Raw genomic sequence first — 25,426 nt, 5'->3', positions numbered from 1 at the left:
TGATGGTTAAAAAAATTTGGGTTTATTGTTTTTGCTAAACAATACTAAAAAAAAAAAAGTTTTTTCCATTTTGAAGGCAGGGCTTGAATTATTTAATTTTGATCCATTTATTTAATTAAAAAGAAAAAAAAGGGAAAAGAGATCATGGCCAAAAAAATTAGCCCCACCCTACCCCCAAAGCTCTAGCCAGTCACATGAGCATCACCCACGTCCCACTCAGTGCCTGATATTCAGGTGGTGGCACTCTGCCCCATGAGACTACCCTGGAGGTGCAGGGGCAGCAAGTACCAGTTTCGGCTCTCAGCAGGTTAGTCAAACCAGGCAAACTGGTGGGCTAAAGTCCAGAAATTCTTTCCAGGTTTTCTGCCCATTGGCTGAGCACATACAAACTGTCATTAGCTTGTAAGGTTTCGGGGGTAGGAGGGAGCAGAAGAGTAGGAGGATGGTAGCAGAGAAACTAGAGGTTATTCAAGCTTTTCCTGGGCTAGAGGCTCTGGACACAGACTTAAGAAGGTCAGGGTAGATCGAGTCCAGGTTTCTTAGAAGAGAAAATCAGCCCAGAGGAGGAAGAGCTGAGATGTGCCATGCCAGTCAGTCCCTCCTGCAGAGGCACAGGGAAGGGGTGGCCGACTCCCAGTGGACAGAGAGAGTTCGTCTAGTACCATGAAGACAAAGGCAGAGGGAGTCCTGAGGTTGGGACCAAATGTGAGACAGGTACACACAGTCAAAGACCAGAAAGGCCCGGGACCCTCAGGTCAAATCCTGTCTGCACACTGGCTCTGCAGGGCTGCAGGAGGGCCTCACTGTGAACTAAGTCAAGTTAATCGTCAGGCTCCGGGTGGGAGAAAGGACAACACATTTTTGTTTTCAGAGGGATGATGTGGGAAGAGTGGCCATGATCTAGTAAAAAGAGACCTGCAAGAAGCAGAAAATACTTAGAGAACATTTTAATATATATTTCCATATATATATTTAAAGTTAAGAAAAATAAAACTAATTCAAGCCATGCCCTGTGCAAAAAAAGAAAAAAAAAAAAAGTCAAGAAAAAAAATGAAAAATGTAAAGTGAGACCTCTGTCTTCTGCTCTGGTCTCAACTTCAGAATCACAGTCAGCTTGTTACTTTTATTTTGGAAGAAAAGATGTCAAAGTTTCTTTCAATCATTCAGAAGGCAAGTATATCCACTTAGAAAAACAAAATGGCAGAACAGACTAGGAAAGGAAAGACAGGTGAAGGGCAGTGGGAAGGAACTTGAAAAAATAAAACTAACAAGATGACTGTTCCAGAAGGGGCCGTGAAAAGGACATGGTGAGCCGAAGTCCGTTAGTCAAGTAATGATTCAACTTTTAAATTATTCTCTTGTTCTTTTTTTGTTGGGTGTTTGTTCAAGTCTAGGTTTTTTTGAAACACTGACTCTTTCATAAGAGTCAGCAGGAAATATAGGATCCCTTCCCTCCCCCGGCCTGCCTCCGCCGAAGCCACCACCACCATCTCTGTGGCTGGATGCTGGAAGAGTCCTCCATGTTTGCGGACTCAGGATGACAGGGCAGCCTCCTTCTGTGGTTGTTGGGCTTGTGAACGCTGCAGTATCTTTTGGCTTTCCACATCTCTAAAATGTTTTTCAACCTGCAAGAGACCAAGTAGCCGAGTCAGAAATGGAGAAGGGGGACGGTCTGTCTCTTCCTCACAATCTAAGGCAGCTTCGCATGCCCAGGCCTGGCTGTCTGGCCGTGAGCTCTGCAGTCGGCTTTGGCCTTGCTGCTGTCGACTGGCCTCCTCACCTGCAAGGAAGGCTGGCAGGAGCCTCTTATTTCAGCCACACTGTGGCAGCTGAGCTAAAACTGGCTTAATATTGTAGCTATAAACTAACATATAATAAAGTAAGGGTTGATTGTTACTACAAAATTCCTCTTTCCTTTCTAACAAGGTTAGATTTTTGTTTTTATTTTTAGTTATGTGTAGTTGTGTGTGTGCATGTGGGGATGTATGCGCCGGGAGTGGAGAGCGCTGGTGCCATAGGTCTTGGATCCACTGGAATTTAGAATACAAACAGTTGTGAGCTCCCTTACATAAATGCTGAGCACAGAACTCAGGTCCTCTAGAAGAGCAGCAAGTGCTCTTAACTGCTGAGCCGTCTCTCCAGTCCCTTCTTTCTGACATAAATGCAGAATAAAAAGCTAACGGAGAGGAAAATCAGTCCTGTTATACTTTACAGATCCACAACAGTGTGGGCCTGAGGGATGGGTCAGCAATTAAGAACACTTGTTTTTGCATAGGACGTGGGTTCAATTCCCAGCATCTACATGGCAACTCACAGCCAGCCATAGTTCCAGTTCCGACCGCTGTCAGAGCCACGCATGCACATGGTACATATACAAACACACACACCATCACCCAGCTGGATTTTTGCTTTTTCTACAACTGTTATACTCTGGAAAGTAAGGTAGAACCTATACTTTTTGTTTGTGTTTTGTTTTGTTTTTTTGAGACAGGGTTTCTCTGTGTTGCCCTGAGTGTCCTGGAACTCACTGTAGACCAGGCTGGCCTCAAACTCAGAGATCTGCTGCTTCAGCCTCGCTAGTGCTGGGATTAAAGGTGTGCAGCACCATTACCCAGCGAAATTACAGTTAAGAACCTGCCTAGCAGCCGGGGATTGGTGGTGGTGCACACCTTTAAACCCAGCACTCCAGGAGGCAGAGACAGGTGGATCTCTGTGAGTTCGAGGCCAATCTGGTCTACAGAGTGAGTTCCAGGACAGGTTCCAAAGCTACACAGGGAAACCCTGTCTCAAAAAAAAAAAATAAAATAAAAAAAAGAACCTGGGTGGTTGGTGACACACGCCTTTAATCCCAGCACTTAGAAGGCAGAGGCAGGCAGATCTCTGTGAGTTCAAGGCCAGCCTGGTCTATAGAGCGAGATCCAGGACACCCAGGGTAACACAGAGAAACCCTGTCTTGAAAAACCAAACCAAACCAAACCCCACCTGGAGCTGAGAGGAAGGAACAGCTCAAAGCCTATCCCACTGAATGGTCTAATTCTATAGTCATGTGGTGAAAGACACAGGGCTGAGCGCTTACTCTATCCCACACCACCAATGTTCCTATCCCCACATCGTTCAAGACACAGCCACAGAGGGGCAGAGGCAGGACTTCTATGGGCACCATGCCCTGCTCTGATGGGGACGAGGAACCGTCCCCATCAGAAAGCCGTCCTGCGGCTCGGTTACTTACTATTTTTCGTACATGGCTCAGTGCGCTCCCCTCCTTGCCTTTACAGTTTTCCACTTGATATGGGGGTGTAATAACAACTTCTTCCATGACTACGATGTTTTTTTCTTGCCATTTACAGTCTTTAATGCTGGAAGGAGAAGAATATAAGTGAATGTGACATCCTGGGGACATCCCATACCTCCCATCTAATGAAGATGAACTTTAGAGACGGGCATGGTGGTGCACATCTTTAATCCCAGCACTCAGGAGGCAGAGGCAGGGGGATTTTTGAGTTTGAGGCCAGCCTGATCTACAGGTCTTGAAAAAAATAATAAAATAAATAATGAAAAAAACCCTACTTCCAGTAGGCTGACCTCAAGTTCCCAGTTCACTACTCAGCCAGAGAGAAGCTAACAAACATCCTCTGGCATCGCTGGACAGGAAAGCAATGACACTAATGTACAGTCTCCAAAGGAGAGTCAGAACTGTTAGTCTGGACCATCAGGGGCCTGGAGAACCACAGAACATTTGGTGGCAGCCTCAGAAGTTCAAGTCAAATTACAAATGAACAAGCAGACCTAGGCCGCTCGATCTGACGTAGTGGCCTGGAGAGGCATGGGAGTGGCAGACGCTTGGCAACTGCTTTCTATCCAGGGTCACAGCAGGAACACCTATGGAACTCGGCCAACATGTGACACATACCCAAGGGGCAGACCCACCCACCCCTGGCCTAGGGAGAGACACCACTTCTAGAAGTACAGAGACCTGCACTTTGCCTCCACCATGTAAGCTGCATTCCACCTGGCCCCACTCAATTACCAGACAGCCAGACACCTGCCACACAGGAAACTCCATTGGAGTTCACACACGGGGAATCCCAGGGCAGCTGACACTACTCTACGAGTTCCTTCACATACCTGGAAATGCTCAGCTACACCCGGCCCCAGACAGCTCTACTGCCAGCTGCCATCTGTGCACCAGACCCTGGGTGACTAAACAGGGTAACAGAAGGCTGCAGGGGAGTTGAGGTGGGTGTCAAATGTTCCCAGTTTTCAGCAGTTAGGGAAGCTAGTAGAGAGTTTGACTTCTGCTGTGACAATATGTGTTTCAGGAGGAGTTAGCCTTCTGTTCTTCCTAACTCCCTGTGTTTGTCCCAAGGCACAACTAGGGAAAGTGATACAACTCCCTTGATACAATCACAGGGTTTAGAGGAAGGGGCAGCAACAACAACAAACGAGAAGCTGAACGGAGCTCTACCTTGTGGGTTACTATTACCAGGGCCCTTACAAGACAACCCAACCCAAACAAACTTCTACAGACAAGAAACCAAAGGACTCAGTTAGCATCACACTATTCTACTGTGCAAAGGGAGCCCAAGTGCTGAACCTCTGGATGCCAGTGTGCTGCCAATATGCCACCCCAGCTTCCCTGGTACACTTTCAGGACAACACCCAGAAGCTTTTCATCAGACAAACAGCCAGTATCAGCTCTAGGAAAAGGAACCCCTCTGTTCCCACAACTCACGTCTTGTGAATGGTCTGGAAGAGCTGCTGGCCCTCCAGGGAGACGCCAGCGCTGATTGCATAGGCCTGGCTCAGCTTCTCCTCCTTCTCCGTCCGTGCTTTGCTGGCAAGCTATGGTGAGAGAGAGGAAAAGACTCAGTAAAACATTCACCTTCACTCTTTCCAACTCAGGACCTTCAAACTAAGGAAGCAGGTCAGAAAAGACTGCTCTCTAGTCAATTTGATTAGAAATCCAGTAAAACAACCAACCCCCAAACACAGAGTCTAAACAGTTACTGTGTGCAGTCCCTGCAAACACCCTCTTTCCTTTTTTTCCTGAGGGCCTCCTATGTGCCAGACATGTACTGTGCTACCTAAGAGATTCAGCCTGAAGGGCACATGAAGAGACCAGACCACCCTGTAAACAGGAGACAGCTCCAGTGAAAAGGACACGGTGACATGTAGTATGACAGGGGTGGGGATGGCTATGGGGAATGATGGCTGGAGATAAACACAGTGCATACATGTCTACTTAAAGAAGATAAAGTGCATTCATCCACTACTGTGCTAAAGCTTCCTCTGTAGAAACAAATGTGCCACCTTCACAAAGAATTGAGGCACAGATCTTGGCAATCAAGGCTCAGCCTGTCCAGCACCATCTGCTCACCTAACAGCCAAGTCTAAAGTACACCTGATCTACCTTCACCTGAGCTGAGGACAGCCTGTGCCCCAATCTGCCCTGCAGAAAAAGGAATGGCCTCGTGCCTGCTCCTTCACTGCCCCCTGGTGGATCAGTCACAAACTGATAAAAGGAAAGTCTAGTAAAATCTGGTGGTCTAACTAAAATGTTCAGAATCCTTCTGGCAAGGGTGGATCAACCTGTATTGTCAACCTGTATTGTCCTGCTTTATACTAGTGCTTGCTAGAAAAATTGAGTAGGAGACAAAACAAATGTGTACTACAAGGAAGTTAAGAAAAACAGGCAGATAATGCCCCTGAAAAGCAAGAGAACGATCTAAAAGATTTTTCAGTTCCATGAACACAAACATAATGAAGCTGCAGAGCGCGCGTGCGCGCGCGCACACACACACACACACACACACACACACCACACACACACACACACACACACCACTCATAAATACTTAGTGAACATAGATGGGCCAGTCCACACATGCTGTCATTTTAGCCTCTCCAGAGAAAAGCAGAAAGCATGACGACCCTCTCCTGTGATCTGAAGCCAGAGCTCACCTGGTCTTTAGACACAGACAGACACAAATAGGGCGGCAGTGTATTAATAATCTTGCAGGCCTGGCTGCTCTTCTGGCCCCATCAGGCTACAACTACACAGAGAATCAATGTACTCTGAGCAAGGCAATCCCAGCAGAAGTGAGAAAGCCTCGGTACTTGGAAACACTGAGTTTCTATGGAAAGAGAACTGCTGGTGTGTATTTTAAGCAACAAGCAGTGCTTTTTCAGGAACCAAGAAAACCCTGGTAACCAACCATGAGGGCTTTCCTTGAGTCTTGCTTTCCAAACAATGTCTCAGAAACGAAGTCTCCAAAGAAAGAAGGGTAAGCCAGAGGGCAGTGGCACCTCTGGGAGCTGCTGATGGCAAGAGCTCCTTCACTGAGCTATGCTTCAGCTCCTGGACAATGGACTCAACTACTCTACCCTATAGGACCTGCAATTAAGCTCTATGCACCTCCAGCCATCAGTTTACATGCTGTGTTTTCAAGTCAATCTAAAAAAGACTAAGAATTTGCCTTCACCACCAAGGTTGTACAATGGGGTCAGTTTCTCTCACAGACGCCCCAACAAGGCTGAGGCTATAGTGTAGTTGGTCCAGTGCTTGCCCAGCAAATATGAAGCACTAGGTTGGTGCACAGCATTGCAGAACTAGGGAATGGTGACAAAGGCCTGTAACGGCAGTAGAATGAAAAGCCCAAGGTCACTCTAGCAATACAGCAAGTTCCAGGGATAGGTCTGTGAGATCCTCTCTCAAAAAAACCCAACCAAGCCGGTGGTGGCGCACGCTTAATCCAGCACTAGGAGCAGGCAGGCGATTCTGTGAGTTCGAGCAGCCTGGCTACCAAGTGATTCCAGAAAAGCGCAAAGCTACACAGAGAAACCCTGTCTCGAAAAAAAAAAAAAAAAAAAAAAAAACCAACCAAGCCAAGCATAGTAATGAATGCCTTTAATCCCAGCATTCGGGAGGCAGAGGCAGGAAGATCTCTGTGAGTTCAAGGCCAGCCTGAGTCTACAGAGTGAATTCCAGGACAGCCAGGGCTAGACAGAGAAACTCTGTCTCAGAAAAAAGAGACAGAGACAGAGACAGAAACAGAGAAAACCTGTCTTGAAAACAAACTAAAAATCCAGAACTAATCAGGTATAAAAAGATTGTTTCCCAGGCTGGAGAGATGGCTCAGTGGTTCAGAGCACGCACTGCTATTCAAGATGACCCAGGTTCAATTCCCAGCATGCACATGGCAGCTCACAACTGTCTATAATCCAGGGAATCTGGTACCCTCACACTGACACACATGCAGGCAAAATACCAATGCTCATAAAAATAAATAAAACATTTTAAAAAAGAGAGAGAAGAGATTGTTCCCACAAAAACAATGAACATGTGTCTCCTCTCCTCAAAACTGTGAGTCAGGAAAGAAAGACATCACCTTGATCTTCTTTATCAGGAGTAAACTCACACAGAACACAGATCAGTCTTCTTCTGTAAAGCAAATGCCCAACACTCTCTCACCTCTACTGTTTACCAATAAATCTACATACGCCTATGCTACTGTTAACTGATGATATGCTCCAGTTATTCCAAATTAGCAAACTTAAGGTCCTTGACTGAAGACCAGAGAGAACTAATAATAGCTATCCCCAGGGGCAAAGGTGCCAAGCGCCTCTCTTGGGCTTGATAGGGTTTTAGCACATTAAAAAAAAAAATGCATTGACTATCATCTACCCTAGCTTATGATCAATGCTAGCTGCTGGCTTTGCATCAATCAAAACAAGCACTAACCAGGCAGCACATCAGAAAATAAAAAGCACTCAAGTTTAAAAGCACACCAGGTTCCGGCAAACCCAAAACGTAAACCCACAGTACCTGTCACTAAGAGTATGAGCTTAACTCAAACCATGCACCTGACAACCTGTACTTGGTCCCTCCTCCCCCGCCCCCTTCACTGTGTATCATTCCCACTGAAAACAAAGTAACTTCTACAAACCAGAGCTTCCTTCTGAGGCTACTTTATAAATAGCATCTGGATGTGGGCAAAGGGAAAAAACAGATGAGTATGTGATACCAAACAAAGCACATCCATAGTAAGTGGTTCTGGGCTGGCAAGATGGTTGAGTAGGTAAAAGTGCTTGCTGCCACCCCCAGTGACCTGAGTTCAATCCCCAAAACCCACAAGGTGGAAAGGGAACCAGCTCCTGCAAACTGTCCTCCGACTTTCACATGCATGCACATGTGCACACATATACACACAAAACATGTGAAAAATTAAAATATTTACATTAACTAGCTCCTAGCCGAGTGATGTAATGAACACCAGAAGACAGTCCTTTGTGTGTGTACTCAGTGACATGTTGGGAAAAGGAAGACTGTAAAGAAAACCCAAGCAGTATGTACTTCATCTTGTTGCCAGCTGAGCCATCTTATTTCCACACAGCCAAGAAAGCACAGGTGCCGTGGGGACTCCAGAGGGATTCCTACTGCAAACATTTAACAGACTGAGACAGCTGAAGGGACGAGAGGAGCAGAGCCCAGGAAGAAACCTGCCAGCGTGACCTCCTGACTTCACCCCGCCCGCCCCTCTCAGCTTGCCTTCTTCCCTCTGTGTCTGGGTCTTGGGAGCAGCTGCCCTTGCAGAGGGTTAGGAAGCAGTGCCGCTGCTGTCTGAATGGCTGCTGTGCCTGCAGGCCTGGTGTGGACAAGGGCAGACCAGAGCAGCTAACAACAACTGCCATCCTAAGAAACCTTACTCCTGTCCTGGCTCTTCTTTCAGATCTGAAGCATGTTCTTAGGACCTCCCCTCCAAAACTCTTAAATTTAATTGTTTTTTGTTTTTGTTTTGTTTTTGGTTTTAGAAGACAGGGTTTCTCTGTGTAGCCCTGGCTATCCTGGAACTTACTCTCTAGACCAGCCTGGCTTCAGACTCAGAGATCTGCCTGCCTCTGCCTCCTAAGTGCTGGGATTAAAGGTGTGCGTCATCGCTCAGGTAAATTTAACTGATTTTTATGTGTATGGGTGTTTTGCCTGCATGTTTATGTTTGTGTACAAGGAGCATGCCTAGTGCTCAGAGGCCAGCTGAGGGTGTCAGATCCCGAGACTGGAGTTACAGGCAGCTATGAGCTGCCATGCAGGTACTGGGAATGAACATAGGTCCTCTAGACGAGCAGCCAATGTTGACCACTAAGCCATCCCTCCAGCCCCTCGGAAGTCCTTAGGACGCAGGGTTTCAGTACACATCACTCAGGCTGGCCTAAAACTTACAAGCCTCCTACTTGCTTGAGGGTGCGGATTACAGATTTGCACTACTAAACCCTCTGGAAAATCCTCATTCTTAGCTAGCAACAAGCAAGCTCTCAAAAAGATACCTTCCAAATATCAATACTTGCACATCTCTGCTTCCCAGCTGACAGCTCCAGGAAACACTACTCTAGGCCGGGTGCAGTGACATGAGTGTGACCTGTACCTGCGGACCCCGCTTCGCGGGGGGGGGTGGGGGGGGTGGGGGCGGAGGTGGTGTTGCTGGAGCCAAAGAGTTCAAGGCCAGGCTGGGCAACATGGCAGGACCCAATCTATTCAAAACGTGTGCAAGCAGTCGAGAGGGACGGATGGACGGACGGATGGAGGGAGGGAGGGGAGAAAAAGATCTCCTTACAATCCTGGTCAGCTGGAAACTAAAAACTACAGTTCCCTGTGTGAAGCTGTGTCCCAGAATACATAATGCTGAATCGAACGGGAATGGTAGAGCCCAAATGCCTGGCAGTGAACACTAAAACTCTAAGATCTAACTCTGAATGAGAGTTGATGCCAGGCTATGCACCAAGACATAATAAAACACTTAATCCAAAACAATCCTCTGAAATAGGGACTAAAACTACTTCTATTTGATAGATGAAAAAAACGAAGGCACAGATGACAAGAAAACTGACCCAAATGACCAAATTAGGGTCTAGATTTGAACCTGGGCAGGCTGGTTCCAGAACATTCTACTTCTCCAGTGCTGGAGACAGGCTAAGGGCGTGACACACGCTGGTAGAATGCTCTGCCAGTGACACAAACCCCCTGCCCGGAGCAGTGCTCTTGACCACTGTATTCTGCCTCGCGGATTCACCAGCAAGACTTAACTCAGGGCTGGTGAGCCAGAGGGCTCAGTGGGCAGAAGCACTTGTCACCCCGTTGGACGAACTAACTGAGTGGAGGAACACAGCGACTCCCTCAAGTTGTCCTCCCACGTCCACACAAGTACTGAGTGCTCCAAATACATGCATACAAATAAATAAAAAAAACACACGCTAGGCAGATCTCAATGAGTTCGAGGCCACCCTGGCCTACATGAGCAAAATCCAGGACAGGCACCAAAGGTACACTGAGAAACCCTGTCTCGAAAACTAAAAATAAACAAATAAATAAATAAGCACAGACTTATTTTAAAAAGAAAAATGAAATCTAGTCTAAACTTTAAAACAGATAAAAAGGAAAACAAAGGAAGAAAAAGAGTGAAGTCTAAGCACACTTGCAATCCCAGCACTTGGGAAGTTAAGGCAGCAGTGTTCTGCATTCCAAGCCGCTTGGCTACAGAGTAAGATCCTGTCTCAAAAACCAACAGAACAAAAGAGAGTGAAATCCAAGGCTGGCTAGAGTTTCAATCTCCAGGATCAACATGGCAGGAGCAGAAAACTGACCCCTCTCACCTCCACATTGCACACACCCCCAAAATATGAAATAAATTCCTAAAATGCAAAGTTTTTTTAAGTCTAAGTTACTGTTGAAAACAGTTATAAATCTGAAAACATAAGATATCTAGGTACCAGCAAGATGGCTAAGAGAACCAAAGTGCTTGCTGGGAAAGCCTGATGACCTGAGCTTGATCCCTGAAATCCACGAAGGAGGAAATGCCCCAGAAGTTGTACCCTGACTCTGTACCTACAATCACATACACAAATGCCATACACACAATATTAGTAAAAATAAAATATTCTAGGCAGGCAGACGTGGCACACACCTTTAATCTCAGCACTCGGGAGGCAGAGGCAGGTGGATCTCTGTGAGTTCGAGGCCAGCTGGTCTATCTACAAAGTGAGTTCTAGGATAGTCAGTAATATACACAGAGAAACCCTGTCTCAAAAAACAAACAAAAATAAAATATTCTGCTTGTCGGTGGTAGAGCATGCCGGTAGCCGCAGCACTCAGAAGGCAGAGACAGGTAGATCTTTGTGAGTCTGAAGCCAGTCTGGTCTACAGAAGTAAGTTGTAGGATAGCCAAGGATGTTACACAGAGAAACCCTATCCAGACAAACAAACAAAAATTATGAAAAGAGGAACTATAGTTGAGTGCAATTAATCTCACTACTTGAAAAAAGGCTGTGAATCATATTAAGAGCCAGGATGCACTGGCAACAAAGTGATCCAAACTTAAAAATAAGGTGTCTCAGCCCGGCAGTGGTACATGCCTTTAATCCCAGCACTCAGAAGGCAAAGGTAGGCAGGTCTCTGAGTTCAAAGCTAGTCTGGCCTGGTCTACAGAGCAAGTTCTAGGGACAGCCATAGCTGTTACACAGAGAAACCCTGTCTCGAAAACAAACAAAAACATATCTATAATCCTCTTTTTTGTTGTTTTGTTTTTGTTTGTTTGTTTTTGTTTTGTAGACCAGGCTGGCCTTGAACTCACAGAGATCTGCCTGGCTCTGCCTCCCAAGTGTTGGGTTAAAGGTGTGCGCCACCACCGCCGCTGCCCTCTATAATCAATCCTCTTAGCTGAACTACTGAACTAATGGATTCTGGGGAGGGACAGTAAAATTGCCTTCAGTTGTGTGTATCAAATGATGAACTCACCAGACGCCATCAATAGTCCCAAACTCCAGGAATGAGAAGACAGAAGGTTGGGGTGAGAACAGAATACTGTATACGTAAGTGAAACTGTTAAACAAGTTAATAAAACAAAAAAAGAATTTTACAGAGTCCAAGATGATGTCAGGAAAAGTAATAAACAGGGGTGGCGGTGTGTGTGTGTGGTTCTTGTAAGATCCAGTTGCCTACAAGCCCCTTTTCTGTAATCCCAGAGAACTGCCATGACTTCAGTCAGCCAGGTCTACCAAACAAGACCTTGTGGAACCCCTGAGTAAGGCTGCTGACAACCCTCTTCCCTCTGCAGTGCACTCAAAACCTGCCTTCTTTGAAATAAACAAAAGGTCTGTGAAGAAGCATTCCAAAGAACACAGAGTCTGTGACAGAAAGCCATTTCTTTCGGCTAGTAAGAATCGGTACGTCCCTCAGAACCGCCATTTCTTTCTTGAAGCTCCAAGACCAGAGCAAGGCAGGCCCAAGAGGAGCCTCCTGATCGTAAAGTTCAGATGCATTAAGTGCTTCTCTGTAATGAAAACACTACAAATCCAAGTTGCTAGAGGATACTGTAAAATCCACAGACTGCAATCACAGGATAGGCAATCAGATTTCAGTCAGTCAATATATATTACAGGCAGAATTTTATCTTTAATTAGTTTAAAACAAAAACACCATGTCAGCAAAGCCAACAGTTTTTGTCAAGTGTAATTATATCATACATAAAACATTCACAGCTGTAAGAAACCACTGCAGCTCCTGAGTATTGACAGTAATTTCTGAATCCTAAGATTCTGAAACCATGGTTTGTTGTCAGAAACCTGTGTCTGTCAGAGGGAGAGAAACCCAACTGGAATGCAAGCTGAAACTGACCTCAACAATCTCTCTCAGAGACTGTCTGCTCAAACACAGTCATCTCACAATGTGACCATTCAAGCTCTGTGAGGAGGTCAGGACAGCAGGTGAGCTCCAGAGCACCGGAGAGACAGTAGACATTATTTTAACATTATGGGCACAGAGAAGCCGGCTTGTGGGCTATTTCTAAAAAAGCTATCTAATCCAGTCCTTCCTTTAGCCAATGAGCTCACTGCTCCTCTCTCCCCTTTTCTTATATGTCTTATTGCATGCTTGAGATATACAGTATGTTATTTAAAAAAGAACTACTCCAGTGGCTAGGTTCACATATCCAAACCGACTTGGTGGTGCACAGCTGTAATCCTGGCCCTCAGACCGCTAATGCAGGACAACCACAAGTCCCGAGCCAGGGTTCTGTGCTTCCTCCCCCAGAAAACAGACACTGGCTTTTAACAGTCCTTCTCCAATGCCTCCTGTTTAGCCAGTGACAGACAATATAGACAAGTTGAGCAATGTCATTTGTTTGGTAAGGTCACATATGAGAAGCCCTACTAAGAAGCTCATTGTGTTAGCCGGGAGGTGGCGCATGCCTTTAATCCCAGCACTCGGGAGGCAGAGCCAGGCGGATCTCTGTGAGTTCGAGGCCAGCCTGGGCTACAGAGTGAGTCCCAGGAAAAGGCGCAAAGCTACACAGAGAAACCCTGTCTTGAAAAACCAAAAAAAAAAAAAAAGAAGCTCATTGTGCCAAGGTCCATGAATCACAACTAGGAGCCAAATCCAGCCAACTACCCACCTGAGATACATTTTACTGGAGCACAATCACAGCCACCTGACTGGAGTCTACAAAGGGAACACTGACTAGTATTTAATACAGGACGGTCCACAAAGCCTACAAGAGTGACTGCCTGACCCTTTACAGGAAATGATTGTCGCCCCTTTCCTATGCTGTTATCCCCACTCATTCTTGTCACCATGGATCTCACCAAGTTAATGTACCTGAGAGGGACAGTGCACTCAGCATGTACAAAGGCCTGGATTCAATTTCCAGAATACCTCTCAAAAATGCTACCATCCCTCAATACTCCCAACAAATGAGATTCCTCGGGGCAAGGTAAATGTCCTAATCTTCCTGACATTTCCCAGTACCTGGAAAGGAGGAAGAACGAGAGAGAAGGTGGACAGAACCAATCACAAAGCTAAGGTCCCAGCAGTTAAATGATTTATATGGTCACTCAATTCCTCAGCAGTTCTTCAGGGCAAGGCACACACATCTACTCCCAGTACCTGGGAGGCTGAGGCAGAAGGACAGCCAGCTGGAGGGTGGCTCAGGCTTTGTAAGAGACTTGTGTCCCCACCTAAAAAGAAGAACACAGTTCTTCAAGCATTCCACATTCTACCACGCCATACTTTTGGTAAAGTATGTGGATCCTTTCACTTTCCATCTCCAGAGCAATTTCTGGCATTTCCCTAAGCTAGCCTAGAAATTCCAGTGCTAGAATGAACTATATCACCTGTTCTTTGCCAGAAACCTAAGCCAATAGAATATCCTCTCAACACTGGAAGCAATACCACCACTGGAGCCACCATAAAATCCATACTTTGAACTACCACCTCTGGGTCAGAGAGGTGACTGCAATACTTTATGGCCCAACTCTGTCAATCACAGTGGCTCACAATTTGTCTTTTCCTGTGAACAGTGGTTCTTCGTCACACCCTATGATGCTGAGAAGGCCCCTTGGTAATCAATGGCCTAGGGAGGGCCATGGAGTTAGCTGGCTGCCACGCACTGTAGGCCAGCTGAGTTCCAAGCTCTCGTCTGGAGCAATGGCTCCTCTACCACCCTTCTGTCAGGGTGACTCTCGAGTCTGAATGACAACAAACTGACCTTCAAAGAACCAGTGGTTCTTTCTTTCTTTTGTTTTTCGAGACAGGGTTTCTCTGTGTAGCCCGGACTGTCCTGGAACTCTCTCTATAGACCAGGCTGGCCTCAAACTCAGAGACCAACCTGCTTTAATCCCAAATGCTGAGATTAAAGACGTGTGCTGCCACAGCCTGGCTAACCAGTGTTTCTTAAATGGCAGTCAATCTCTACCTGCTTGACACTTAACATGCCCCTTGCCATTCAGCAGCACAGAACTCTTCCTCTCCACTTCCCAAATGCATCTCCAGATAGATCCATGACAGTGTCTCCCAGAACCAGGTACATAGCCTATTGGTAGACTCACACCTAGGACTGCAACCCTGAATAATATTCTAAAAATTATGGCCTCTAGGAGCCAGAAAAGTTATATCCCTTCCCACATAGACCAAATACACATACAAAGAGATGGATGTGCGTGGGTGTGCTTGCGTCATATGTGGAAGGCCCATGGACTTGATCCTAAACACTGGCATAAAAATACATACCCATGCCAGGCAGTGGTGGTGCACACCTTTAATCCCAGCACTCAGGAGGCAGAGCCAGAGGGATTCGTGGCCAGCCTGGGCTACAGAGTGAGTTCCAGGAAAGGCACAAAGCTACACAGAGAAACCCTGTCTCAAAAAACAAAACAAAACTCCTAACTAAACAGAGTGTGACCAGGGACACTACCTGTGACTCTACTTGGTATTAACACCATACCTTAACACATTAGTTTCAAGATATAGTAAAGGGGCAGGGGCTGGAGAGATAGCTCAGAGGTTAAGAGCACTGGCTGCTCTTCCAGAGGATCAGGTTTCAATTCCCAGCATCCACATAGCAGCTCACACCTGTCTGTAACTCCAGTTCCAGGGCTTCTGACACCTCACACAGACATACATACAGGCAAAACACCAACCACCATAAAATAAAAATAGACTATATAATTAAAAAGATATACTAAAAGGGACTGGTAATGGGCTAGGTTCACAAACAGGTCACAATCTAGTAACTATCAACCACCCAGGAATTTACTCAAACTTGGGAATTTAACCATCAAATCGCCAGAAAATTCTAAGATTATGTTGAATCTTAGCTGTGAAGCTGGTAAAATTTCAAATAAAAATTAAGACAATTTGCTCTTCATTGTAATAACATACTTAAAGTTCCTTTTTAAAGAAAGCTGTATTTTCTGTATTCTCAGCTTTGCCACCACCAGACCTAGCTCCAGATCCCACGTTTATTCACTCCACACCATCACCGGGGCTGATAAACAATCTGAAACTCTTCTCTTCTGGTTCTCTTTGGTCACTCACTGATGATTAATTAGTCATGAAAAGGCTGACAAACCAGTCAGGGGTCTGGGAAGGGAGGTGAATACGTAACTTCTCTATTACCCATGGATTTCCATTTCCCATTTGCTTCTTTTTCCTGTGTCCGTAACACCTGTAGAAAGTATTTTCTAACACGCCAAGATGTTAAGAGATTTACATCAAATGTAATTCTGCACTGGATACATTAAATTTCCAGGCATGTTCAATCTGTAGCCCATGGGTTGTATGTGTCCTAGGACAGATATGAAGTGGCCCCAACACACATGGAGATGATGTCATATCACAATGTCAAAAGGTTGGACACCTGACATAAACACATGTCTACATAAACACATGTCTACAAGCTGGCCTTGGCTGGGTCGTCTCAAGAATTCCACAGGCTTTTGGAAAAGCACAGCTGCCTAGGTTCTCTAGTGTTCACTGTGACCTCCAGTACTTGGGTAATTGTTTTATGAACTATGTCGAGTGATAACATCGTCCTAGAAATCCCTGCTAGCTCTAGTCAACAAAGAAAAACGTCTCTATCCTTTCGTGCAGTATTTGTGGTAGCCAGTACAAACTCAATACTCTTCCCTCCGGATAACCCTCAACTCTAACTCAATGACGATAACATCACTGCTCTTAGCCACCTTCCCTTTGACACACAGTCCCCTTCCCTTGGTCCCAACATCCGAGCAGACCAAATCCTGTATACCTGTCATCTCATCACTCAAGAGGACAAGCCAGGAAGATTATGAATTCCAGGCCAGACCATCTTAGGCTACACCAGAAACTGTACCAAGAGGCTGGTGGATGAAGAGGCTAGAGATGTAGCATGCATGAAGCTGTAGATTTGATTCTCCAGCACCCCTAAATCAGGCAGGGTGGCACATACCTGAAATGCTAGTACTTGGAAGATAGAGGCTGGAAGACCAGAAGTTTGTGTGTGTGTGTGTGTGTGTGTGTGTGTGTGTGTGTGTGAGAGAGAGAGAGAGAGAGAGAGAGAGAGAGAGAGAGAGAGACAGAGAGACAGAGAGAGACAGAGAAACAGGGTTTCCTCTGTGTAGCTTTGGAGAGAGAGACAGAGAGACAGAGAGACAGAGAGACAGAGACAGAGAAACAGGGTTTCCTCTGTGTAGCTTTGGAGCCTGTCCTGGAACTCAATCTATAGACCAGGCTTGATTCGAACTCACAGAGATCCACCTGGCTCTGCCTCCCGAGTGCTGGGATTAAAGGCTTGCGCCACCACTGCCCGGCTTGAGGACCAGTTTGAGAGTCACCCTCAACTATACAGTGGGTTGGAGGCCAATCTGGATTTCATGAAATCCCGCCTTAAAAAAAAAAAAAAAAAAAAAGCTAGGCAGTAGTGGCACACACCTATAATCCAGAGCAGAGGCAGGCAGACCTCTGAATTTGAGGCCAGTCTGGTCTGCAGAACAAGTTCCAGAACAGCCAGCCAGTACACAGAGAAACCCTGTCTCAACAATACAAGAAACAAAGAGAGAAAACAATAATGAGCTACAATGGTGAATAATCTGGACCTCATTCACAACTGGCTTTGGTATGTTCTTGTACTTTTTTTTTTTTTTTTGTTTTCCGAGACACGGTTTCTCTGTGTAGCTTTGCGCCTTTCCTGGAACTCGCTTGGTAGACCAGGCTGGCCTCGAACTCACAGAGATCCGCCTGGCTCTGCCTCCCGAGTGCTGGGATTAAAGGCGTGCGCCACCACCGCCCGGCTGTTCTTGTACTTTTATTTGAAAGATTCTATCAGGAAATTCTGAACACTGTAACAGGGTACAATATTACCACAGAGAAGATAAAATTACATTCAAAGAGGAGTCACTCAGCAGTCCAGCACTTGCCCAGCATTCTCTGGGCCCTAAATTCAATCTCCATTCCCCCAACCCCCAAGGACATTCAGGACTTCTACCTTCTACAATTCCACTGTCCTCTCAAAACTTCCTCTTCTATCCTACTGCTAAGGCTAGACGGAAGGTCTAGTAACCTGCTAATCTAAAGCAAACTGGCTCATTTCCTGAAGTCGTTAGTTTACACCTTCTCTAATTGAGCTATTATTAAGTATTTCCTTTGAAAGTTCACCTCTTCCATTTCCTGCTGGGTTTGTGCAAACAGCTATCTGGTTTACATCAACAGGCTGACTTAGGTAGAGAGAACTTACTACATCAGCAAGATGAGCCAGCATACCAGAGCATCTCCCACTGAAGTCTTTAAGTGCAAAACATTCCTGATACCCTGCACTGCACCAGCTTTCTTCCAGCTTCTCAGAGAACATCAGTTCCCTCCACAGGCTTCAACAACCCTCTAACATCAGGAAACTTCAAGCCCTGCTCTTAGAAATGAGACAAATTTGGGGGAGGGGCGATAGTGGGAATCAAAATAAGTGTATTTCAGAGTGTGATAGCACACACTCAGCTTGAGAGACAGAGGTAGGAGGAACTCTATGAACTCAAGGCTTGATCCACATAGCAAGCTCCAGGCCAACCAGACAATACAGTGAGACTCTGACTCAAAAAATAAACTAAAAGCCAGGCGGCGGTGGTGGTGGCGGCGGCGGCGGCGGTGGTGGTGGCGGCGGCGGCGGCGGTGGTGGTGCAGCACACCTTTAATCCCAGCACTCGAGAGGCAGAGGCAGGCGGATCTCTGTGAGTCTGAGGCCAGCCTGGGCTATAGAGCGAGTTCCAGGAGAGGCTCCAAAACTACACAGGGATACCCTGTCTCAAAAAAAATAAAAAAATAAAAAAACAAGCCAGGCAGTGGTGGCACACACCTTTAATCCCAGTACTCAGAAGACAGAAGCAGGTGGATCTCTGTGAGTTCAAGGCCAGCCTGGTCTACAAAGTGAGTTCCAGGACAGCTAGGGCTGTTAACAAAGAGAAACCTTGTCCTGAAAAACCAAAAAATAAAATAAAATAAAAGCAGCAGTGCCTTGTGCATGCTAGGCAAGCATTCTACCCTTGAGCTACATGCTCAGTCCAAGAACTTTCCATGTCACTCAAGCAACAAGTAACAGCCACTCAGACTGTTTTCAGTAACAGCCCAGCAGGCAGTCATATCTGATTAAGTCTCCAAAGAGAAAGGCAAAGTATCCTGCATGGTCGGTTTGAAAGGAAAGCAGACTGTTCATTCATAAACACCTCTACAAATGAATATTGAAATGAGTTCAGAGACAACCAAACCCCTCAACTAATTTCAGTTCCTGACTTCTCTTCCCAGCATATCCTCTCCAAAATAGGCAAGCCAACTGTACAGGTCTAAGAAAGAGTTCTAGCCCAGCAGTGGTTGCGCTCGCCTTTAATCCCAGTACTTGGAAGGAAGAGGCAGGCAGACCTCTGTGAGTTTAAGGCCAGCCTGGTCTACAGAGGGAGTTCCAGGACAGCCAAGGCTACACAGAGAAACCCTGTCTCAAAAAAACCAAAAAAAAAAAAAAGAAAGAAAGAAATAAAAGAAAAAGAGTTCTGGTGTTCCCCAAGCTAGGAATTCTTGCTGTTTTTTTTATAAAAGTAGGTAAACAACCGGTTTTAACAGTGCTGGTAAATAATTAAGACTAACCAGCAAAGCCTAGTGGTGGCGCATGCCTACATCTCAGCACTTGGGAGATGAAGGTGCAAAAGTTCAAGGTCATCCTGAGCTAGAGTGAGCTTGAGGACAACCTGGGACCCATGAAATCCCACCTCAAAAGATCAAAATAAATTAAAAAATAAAAAAACCCACAACACTGAATAGCAGAAGCCAAACACTAAAAGCAAAGCTAATCCACAAACTAACCTAAGCAAGAGCTGCTACAATTTAAGATTAAATACCAAAAAAATTCTTCCTTGTAATGGTGCATGTATGTTTATGTGCTCAAAGATTTGTTTCTCAGAAGTTCCCACATAATAGTACCACACACTCCCAACCCTTCTAAATGGTGGTACTTGGTCATAAGGACAGGAATCTCTTTTATCTTTTTATTCTTTAGTATCTTTTGAGAAAAATCATCCCCTTTCCGATAATCATTACTATTTACTAAGGTCCAGGGGAGAGACATTTCATAAATACAGAAGGTAACAGCTGCAGTCTAACACCCTGGGAATAAATCACTTCATTCCAATCTTTTAAAATTTCATGTGCTATAACAGAAGGCCACCCAAAGAGCTCCAATATTCTGGTAGGAAGCATCTGACTAAGCCAGGGTTTTAAACATCTACAAGCTTCAAAAACTGGGACAGTCAGAATGTAACTATCCTTGAGATGAAACCTAAGACCCTTCCAAACCTGTCCTTAACCATGACTTAAAAAAACAAAAAGAAAAAAGTGGCATTTCCCTGGAATCTGACAAGAGAACTCCAGATCTCACTCACGTAACTCCATTCACTACCTCTACTGCGTGCTGCAGCTGTCAAGTATTTCCTTGCTTTGCTGAACTGTAGCAAACACCCCATTCCCTCGAGAGGCAAGAGAATATACATTATTACAAGACTCCTCTACAGGGAAAAACTTCCACACCAAGCCAATCCCAGACAGCTGCTACTAAACTGGTCATAACTCACATCCAACAAGTCGTCCACTAAGCACCTACTCTGTGCAATACACCCAATGGTGAACCTAAGTGTACTCAATGGTAGAGTGTTTGGCCAACACACCCAAGATCCTGTTACTAAAATAAAAAATCACTAGTATTACTTTAAAAAAAAAATGAACCTAACAAAGTTTGACAAAACAAATATTTGACAGTAAGTAACATAAAACTCTAACTACAAAAAGGCTACATAAGTAACTTTGGGGCACAGTTTACGTAGGACACATCACTCTGTACCTGCTGTCCAACTGTTAAACAAAAGTACCTCCTTTACTCTCAAAAAATGTCCCCCTGTACTCTAAGCTATGAGGTGAGAAGGAACAGGGCAGACAGACTGCTTCAGGCTGATTGATCAGAGGCTCCTTGGAACAGGTGCTGCCTTATTTAGTCCTGATAGTTAAGTTCCCAGATATTCGGAAAAGAGCATTCCAAGTGGAGGAGACAGGACAGGCTCTGGCAAGGTGAGATGGGTGGGTATCACTCCTGATCAACATTTTGTTTGACTAACTGAGGAGTCAAAAGATGTGACTTGTGTTCCCATAAATCAACATGGATATGTAAGATTAAAATATCTTAAACATCTGAGAGGTGTCAAACCTCAAAATTAAATATGAAGACAAAAAAAAAAAAATCCAATGCAATGTCTTTCAAAGGTGTTTTGTTTTGTTTTGTTTGTTTCTGGGTTTTTGTTTTATAAGGGCTTTTGTTTGTTTGTTTTTTGTTTTCTTGAGACCAGGTTTTTCTGTATAGTCCTGGCTAGCCTAGAACTCAGAGATCCATCTGCCTCTGCCTCCCAAGCGCTGGGATTAAAGGTGTGAGCCACCACATCTGTGTTATGGCTTTAAAATGTTTAAGTCATGAATCTCTTAAAGTCTGAAACACTCCTAAATCTTCACCCATTGTACAAATACCCCTATCACATAACTCCAGGTCAGTGGGCAATACCCCTTACAAACCCCACCACCACCAAAAATTAAAACATGGACTCTAGGTCTAAAAAAGGATGAGAGCCAGGCAGTGGTGGTGCATGCCTTTAATCCCAGCACTCAGGAGGCAGAGGCAGTGGCAGTCAGATCTCTGTGAGTTCAAGGCCAACCTGGTCTACAAAGAGAAACCCAGTCTTAAGAAACCAAATAAAAAGAAAGAAAAAGAAAAAAGGGGGAGGGTGAAGGGGAAAGAGAAGAGATGGATCAGTTGTAGTTCTTGGCACACAAACAGGAGGCCATGATTTCAATTCCTAGGACCCAAGTAAAAGTCTGGCTGACGTAGCTTTGGACTCTCTGCTCTGAGGAGGAGAGACAAACAGAACCCCGGAGTTCTCTAGCCAGCCAGTCTGGCTGAATCAGTGAGTGCCAGTTCAATTAGACCCTGTCTCAATAAGTAAACCGAGAAGTGAAAGAGGAAGAAGTCCCATGTCAACCTCTATTCACCCAAGTCCCCTTTATAAAGGCAAAGGCAAGCTCTCAACTCTATCTGAGTATTAAGATTAGGCTAGGTAAGGGCTAGAGAGATGCTTTCGTGGTTAAGCGCATTTGATGTTCTTCCAGAGGATGCAAGCACCTGCCATCAGATGGCTCACAGTCGCTGTCACTCCAATTCCAGGGGATCTGACGCCCTCTCCTGGCCTCTTCAGTCACTTCAACACATACAGCACACACATACACAGAATAGGCTGGGCATGATGACGCACGCCTTTAATTCAAACACTTGAGAGGCAGAGGCAGGTGGATCTCTGTGAGTACAGGGCCAGCTTGCTCTATATTAACAAGTTTCAAGCCAACCAGCGATACACAGTGAAACCCTGTCTCAAAATAATGAATAAACAAGTCAATAAATAAATAAATAATTACTATTTGAATGTACTATTATTATTTGTATACTGTTCCAATCTAGAATTTGCTATGTAAACCAGACTGGCCTTGAATCTGCTGCAATCCTCTTGCCTCTGCATCCTGCACGCAAGGATTACAACCATGCCCAACTCTCAAGATACACGTATTTTTTCCCTTTGTGACAAGGTCCCATGTATTCCAGGCTGGACTCAAATTCATTTGGTAGCTGAGGATGACCTTCAACTTCTGAACCTCCTGTGTCTACCTCCCAAGTGCTGAGACTGCAGGCATGTACACCAAAGATATCTTAAGGTACAACAAAGATATTCAGAAATAAAGGGGAAAAATCATACAAATATACATTAGAAAAGATACCAAGCCAGGCATAGTGGTGCTCACTCATAATTTTAGCACTTAAGAGGCATAGTCAGAAAGATCTGAATTCCAAATCATTATTACTAAGTCTACATAACAAGTTCAAGGCCAGCCTAGGCTACATGAGACCCTGTCTCATAGAAACCACAGGAAGGCTGGGGAGGAGCTCAGCCTGTGAAGTGCTGGTGTAGCCTGCAGGAGGACCTGTGTTTGATCCCCATCACCACAGACACTACTTATGGTAAAACACGTCTATAATCCCAGCACTCAGAGGCAAAGTCAGGAACATCTGAAGTTCAAAGTCATCCTTGGCTATATATTAAGTTCAAGGTTAGCATGGGACATATGAGCACCTGTCTCAAAAGGGAAAAAAAGAGAAAGTTGTCCCTGCCCCACCCAAGAAAAAAACAGAATAAGCAATGTATATACCACCAAATAGGATCCTTACCTTACTAACATTGAGTGAAGCTAGGGGAGGAGGGGTTTCTGTCCGATCATTAATTATTTCCACTTCTGAAACATACTGTAAATTTATAAGCAAGATGTCTGCGTGGTTGGGCTTTCCACTGGAAGAGGGACATTCTGGTGAGAAAATAAAGTTAAGGAAAATAGGACAAAGGCACATCGCACAAGGAGTATAGCAAAAAATGCAGACTGATAGAAGACAAACAAGCCCCCGTGAATCCCTTGCTCGCTTCAAAACAAATCTCCCCTTATTTCTGCCCAAACACATAACCAAAAGATCTCAAGCTTTTCAAAGTCATGTACAGACAGAAACTGAAAGCCTTGAAAGGGTTTCCGTCACTTTCTCTCTATGGGTTTGATGGAGAGAAACACAGTTTTAATGCTGTGTGTGTGCTGTTTGCCTTGAACTTAGGAGTCAGTGCTTTCAGGTCTGAGTTAATACTCAATGTCTCCCTGCATCTACAGAGCGCTTCTTACTCACTTAGATTCCATGCTCTTCTTTCTTCAGTTTCTGTTCCCCACTTACAATTTTCCATTTTTCAGAGGCAAAAACTACACTATTTGGGAAGGAAACTACTCAAAATGACACCTAGTTCATTCATCCATCCATTCATTTCCCAACCATTTACTGAGATCCTTCCGTGTGCCAGGTAAAAGTAGAGTAAGTCTTTCTTTTTTGTTTTTTTTTTGTTTTTTGAGACAGGGTTTCTCTGTGTAGCTTTGCACCTTTCCTGGAACTCACTGGGTAGCCCAGGCTGGCCTCGAACTCACAGAGATCCGCCTGCCTCTGCCTCCCAAGTGCTGGGATTAAAGGCGTGCGCCACTACCACCCCGCTAAGTCTTCCTTTTAAGACTCTCCCAACTAAGCCACCAAAGAGTTTTAGGCCAAGTATGATCTCTTGTTTTTAAAATAACACAAGATAAAAGGACTGTTCCTGCAATTCATTTATGAAGAATCTTTCTGAGCCAGAAATCGACAACTCATCATTAAATTAATTAAAAGGCAGCAGACTCTGTAAAAAACTTCATTTTAAAGACAGAGGCTACCTTCTCCTAAAGATAAAATAAATAAGTGGTAACTCAAGAAAGCCCACCTGTAGCTCAAATAAAGGGGGAAGGAGTGGTACATTTATTCCAACCAGGAAGTGTTTTGTTTTCCAACAGTGAGTTTGCAGGAGTAATTCAGAAATCACTTCCACCCCAAGGGAGCAGGGCCACCTCCTCCATGAAGTTTAACATTGGTACTTTAAAAAAGGAGGGCATTACTATGGAAAACTGAGGACTTCCATGTATTGAACTGAACAGGGGCCCACACTGTCATACATAAACCCCCCAAAAGGTGGCAAGTCCTCTCTGGACCAGGCTTCCAATTCCAACACCCCCTAAAGCAGTTTTCAAATGACTGAGCACCTCACACACAATGACACCAAGCATACACGACTCTAGCAAAATTAGCCACCAGTTCAGAATACAAAATCTGTCCTGCACTTCCTACCCCAAAAGTGGCAAGGGCCATTTGGTCACCATCCCACCGCCCTTTCATGAACCTCATCAGCAGACAGCCCACTCCTAAAGTCCATACCCTTGCCCTACACCAGCAGCTCCTGACCCTACACACCCCTCCCCATAGCATTTTATCGCCCCCCAACTCCATCCGGGCTCCAATCCCCAGCGCCCTCCCCACCACTCCCCCCTCCCTTAATCACTGAGTCCCCTTCACACACCGTCCCCTCCCGAGAACCCACCCGCGTGTCAAGCCCCGCTCCACCCACCAAACCTCGGCAAGGGCCCAGCTCTCACAAGGGGTGGGAGACAAGGGTCCCCCAAGTGGACCGAAAGGCCCGCGGGAGGGGGAGGGGAACTCGGCCGTGCGCATGCGCCCGGGGCGACGCGGTAGCCGGTCGCCCCTAGGCCGAGAGGGCCCTAGCTGCCGCCGCCGTCCCCCCGCCCCCCACCACCGCACCTACACGCCGGCCCGGCCTCGGGGTCCACGCAGACAAGGATACTTAGAGCCAGCATTTTGGACTGGTAGTCGAAGGCTACCACCTCGCCCTGCAGCCGCTGCTCCTGGCACGTCCGGCACGACACCTGGCTCCCAACGCTGAAATACTCGCCCGGAGGAGCCGCCATCTTGGGAGAGCAGCCGCGGCCGGCGGCGGCGGCGGCAGCAGCGGGCGAAAGCCGGGCCCCCAGCAAGCGCCGCGCCGCGACGCACGGGGCGTGCTGACGTCACGCGCCGGGGCGTGGTCTGGCGCTGGGTGGGGCGGGAGCCTAGGTGGAAGAGGGAACAGGAAATAAAGGGAAATGTGAGTAGCGTGG

At 45.8% G+C, this 25,426-nt stretch overlaps 1 protein-coding gene across 1 annotated transcript; it reads right to left on the bottom strand.

Annotated features, from left to right (window-relative positions):
• Lsm12 (LSM12 homolog) lies at positions 1 to 25,378 on the bottom strand. Its single transcript, XM_028882569.1, has 5 exons — positions 25,114 to 25,378; positions 23,091 to 23,224; positions 4,733 to 4,842; positions 3,230 to 3,356; positions 1 to 1,625 (listed from the first exon to the last, which is right to left on the bottom strand). Exons 1-5 carry the CDS (start codon positions 25,235 to 25,237, stop codon positions 1,533 to 1,535), a joined length of 588 nt encoding a protein of 195 aa, XP_028738402.1. The 5' UTR covers positions 25,238 to 25,378; the 3' UTR covers positions 1 to 1,532.
• Between the last annotated feature and the right edge of the window lie 48 nt (positions 25,379 to 25,426).

This window comes from Peromyscus leucopus, chromosome 8b, assembly GCF_004664715.2.
Source record: "Peromyscus leucopus breed LL Stock chromosome 8b, UCI_PerLeu_2.1, whole genome shotgun sequence".
NCBI classification, from domain to species: Eukaryota; Metazoa; Chordata; class Mammalia; order Rodentia; family Cricetidae; genus Peromyscus; species Peromyscus leucopus.
The sequence above is the reverse complement of the archived record's forward strand: the minus strand, read 5'-3'. Positions and strand labels throughout refer to the sequence as shown.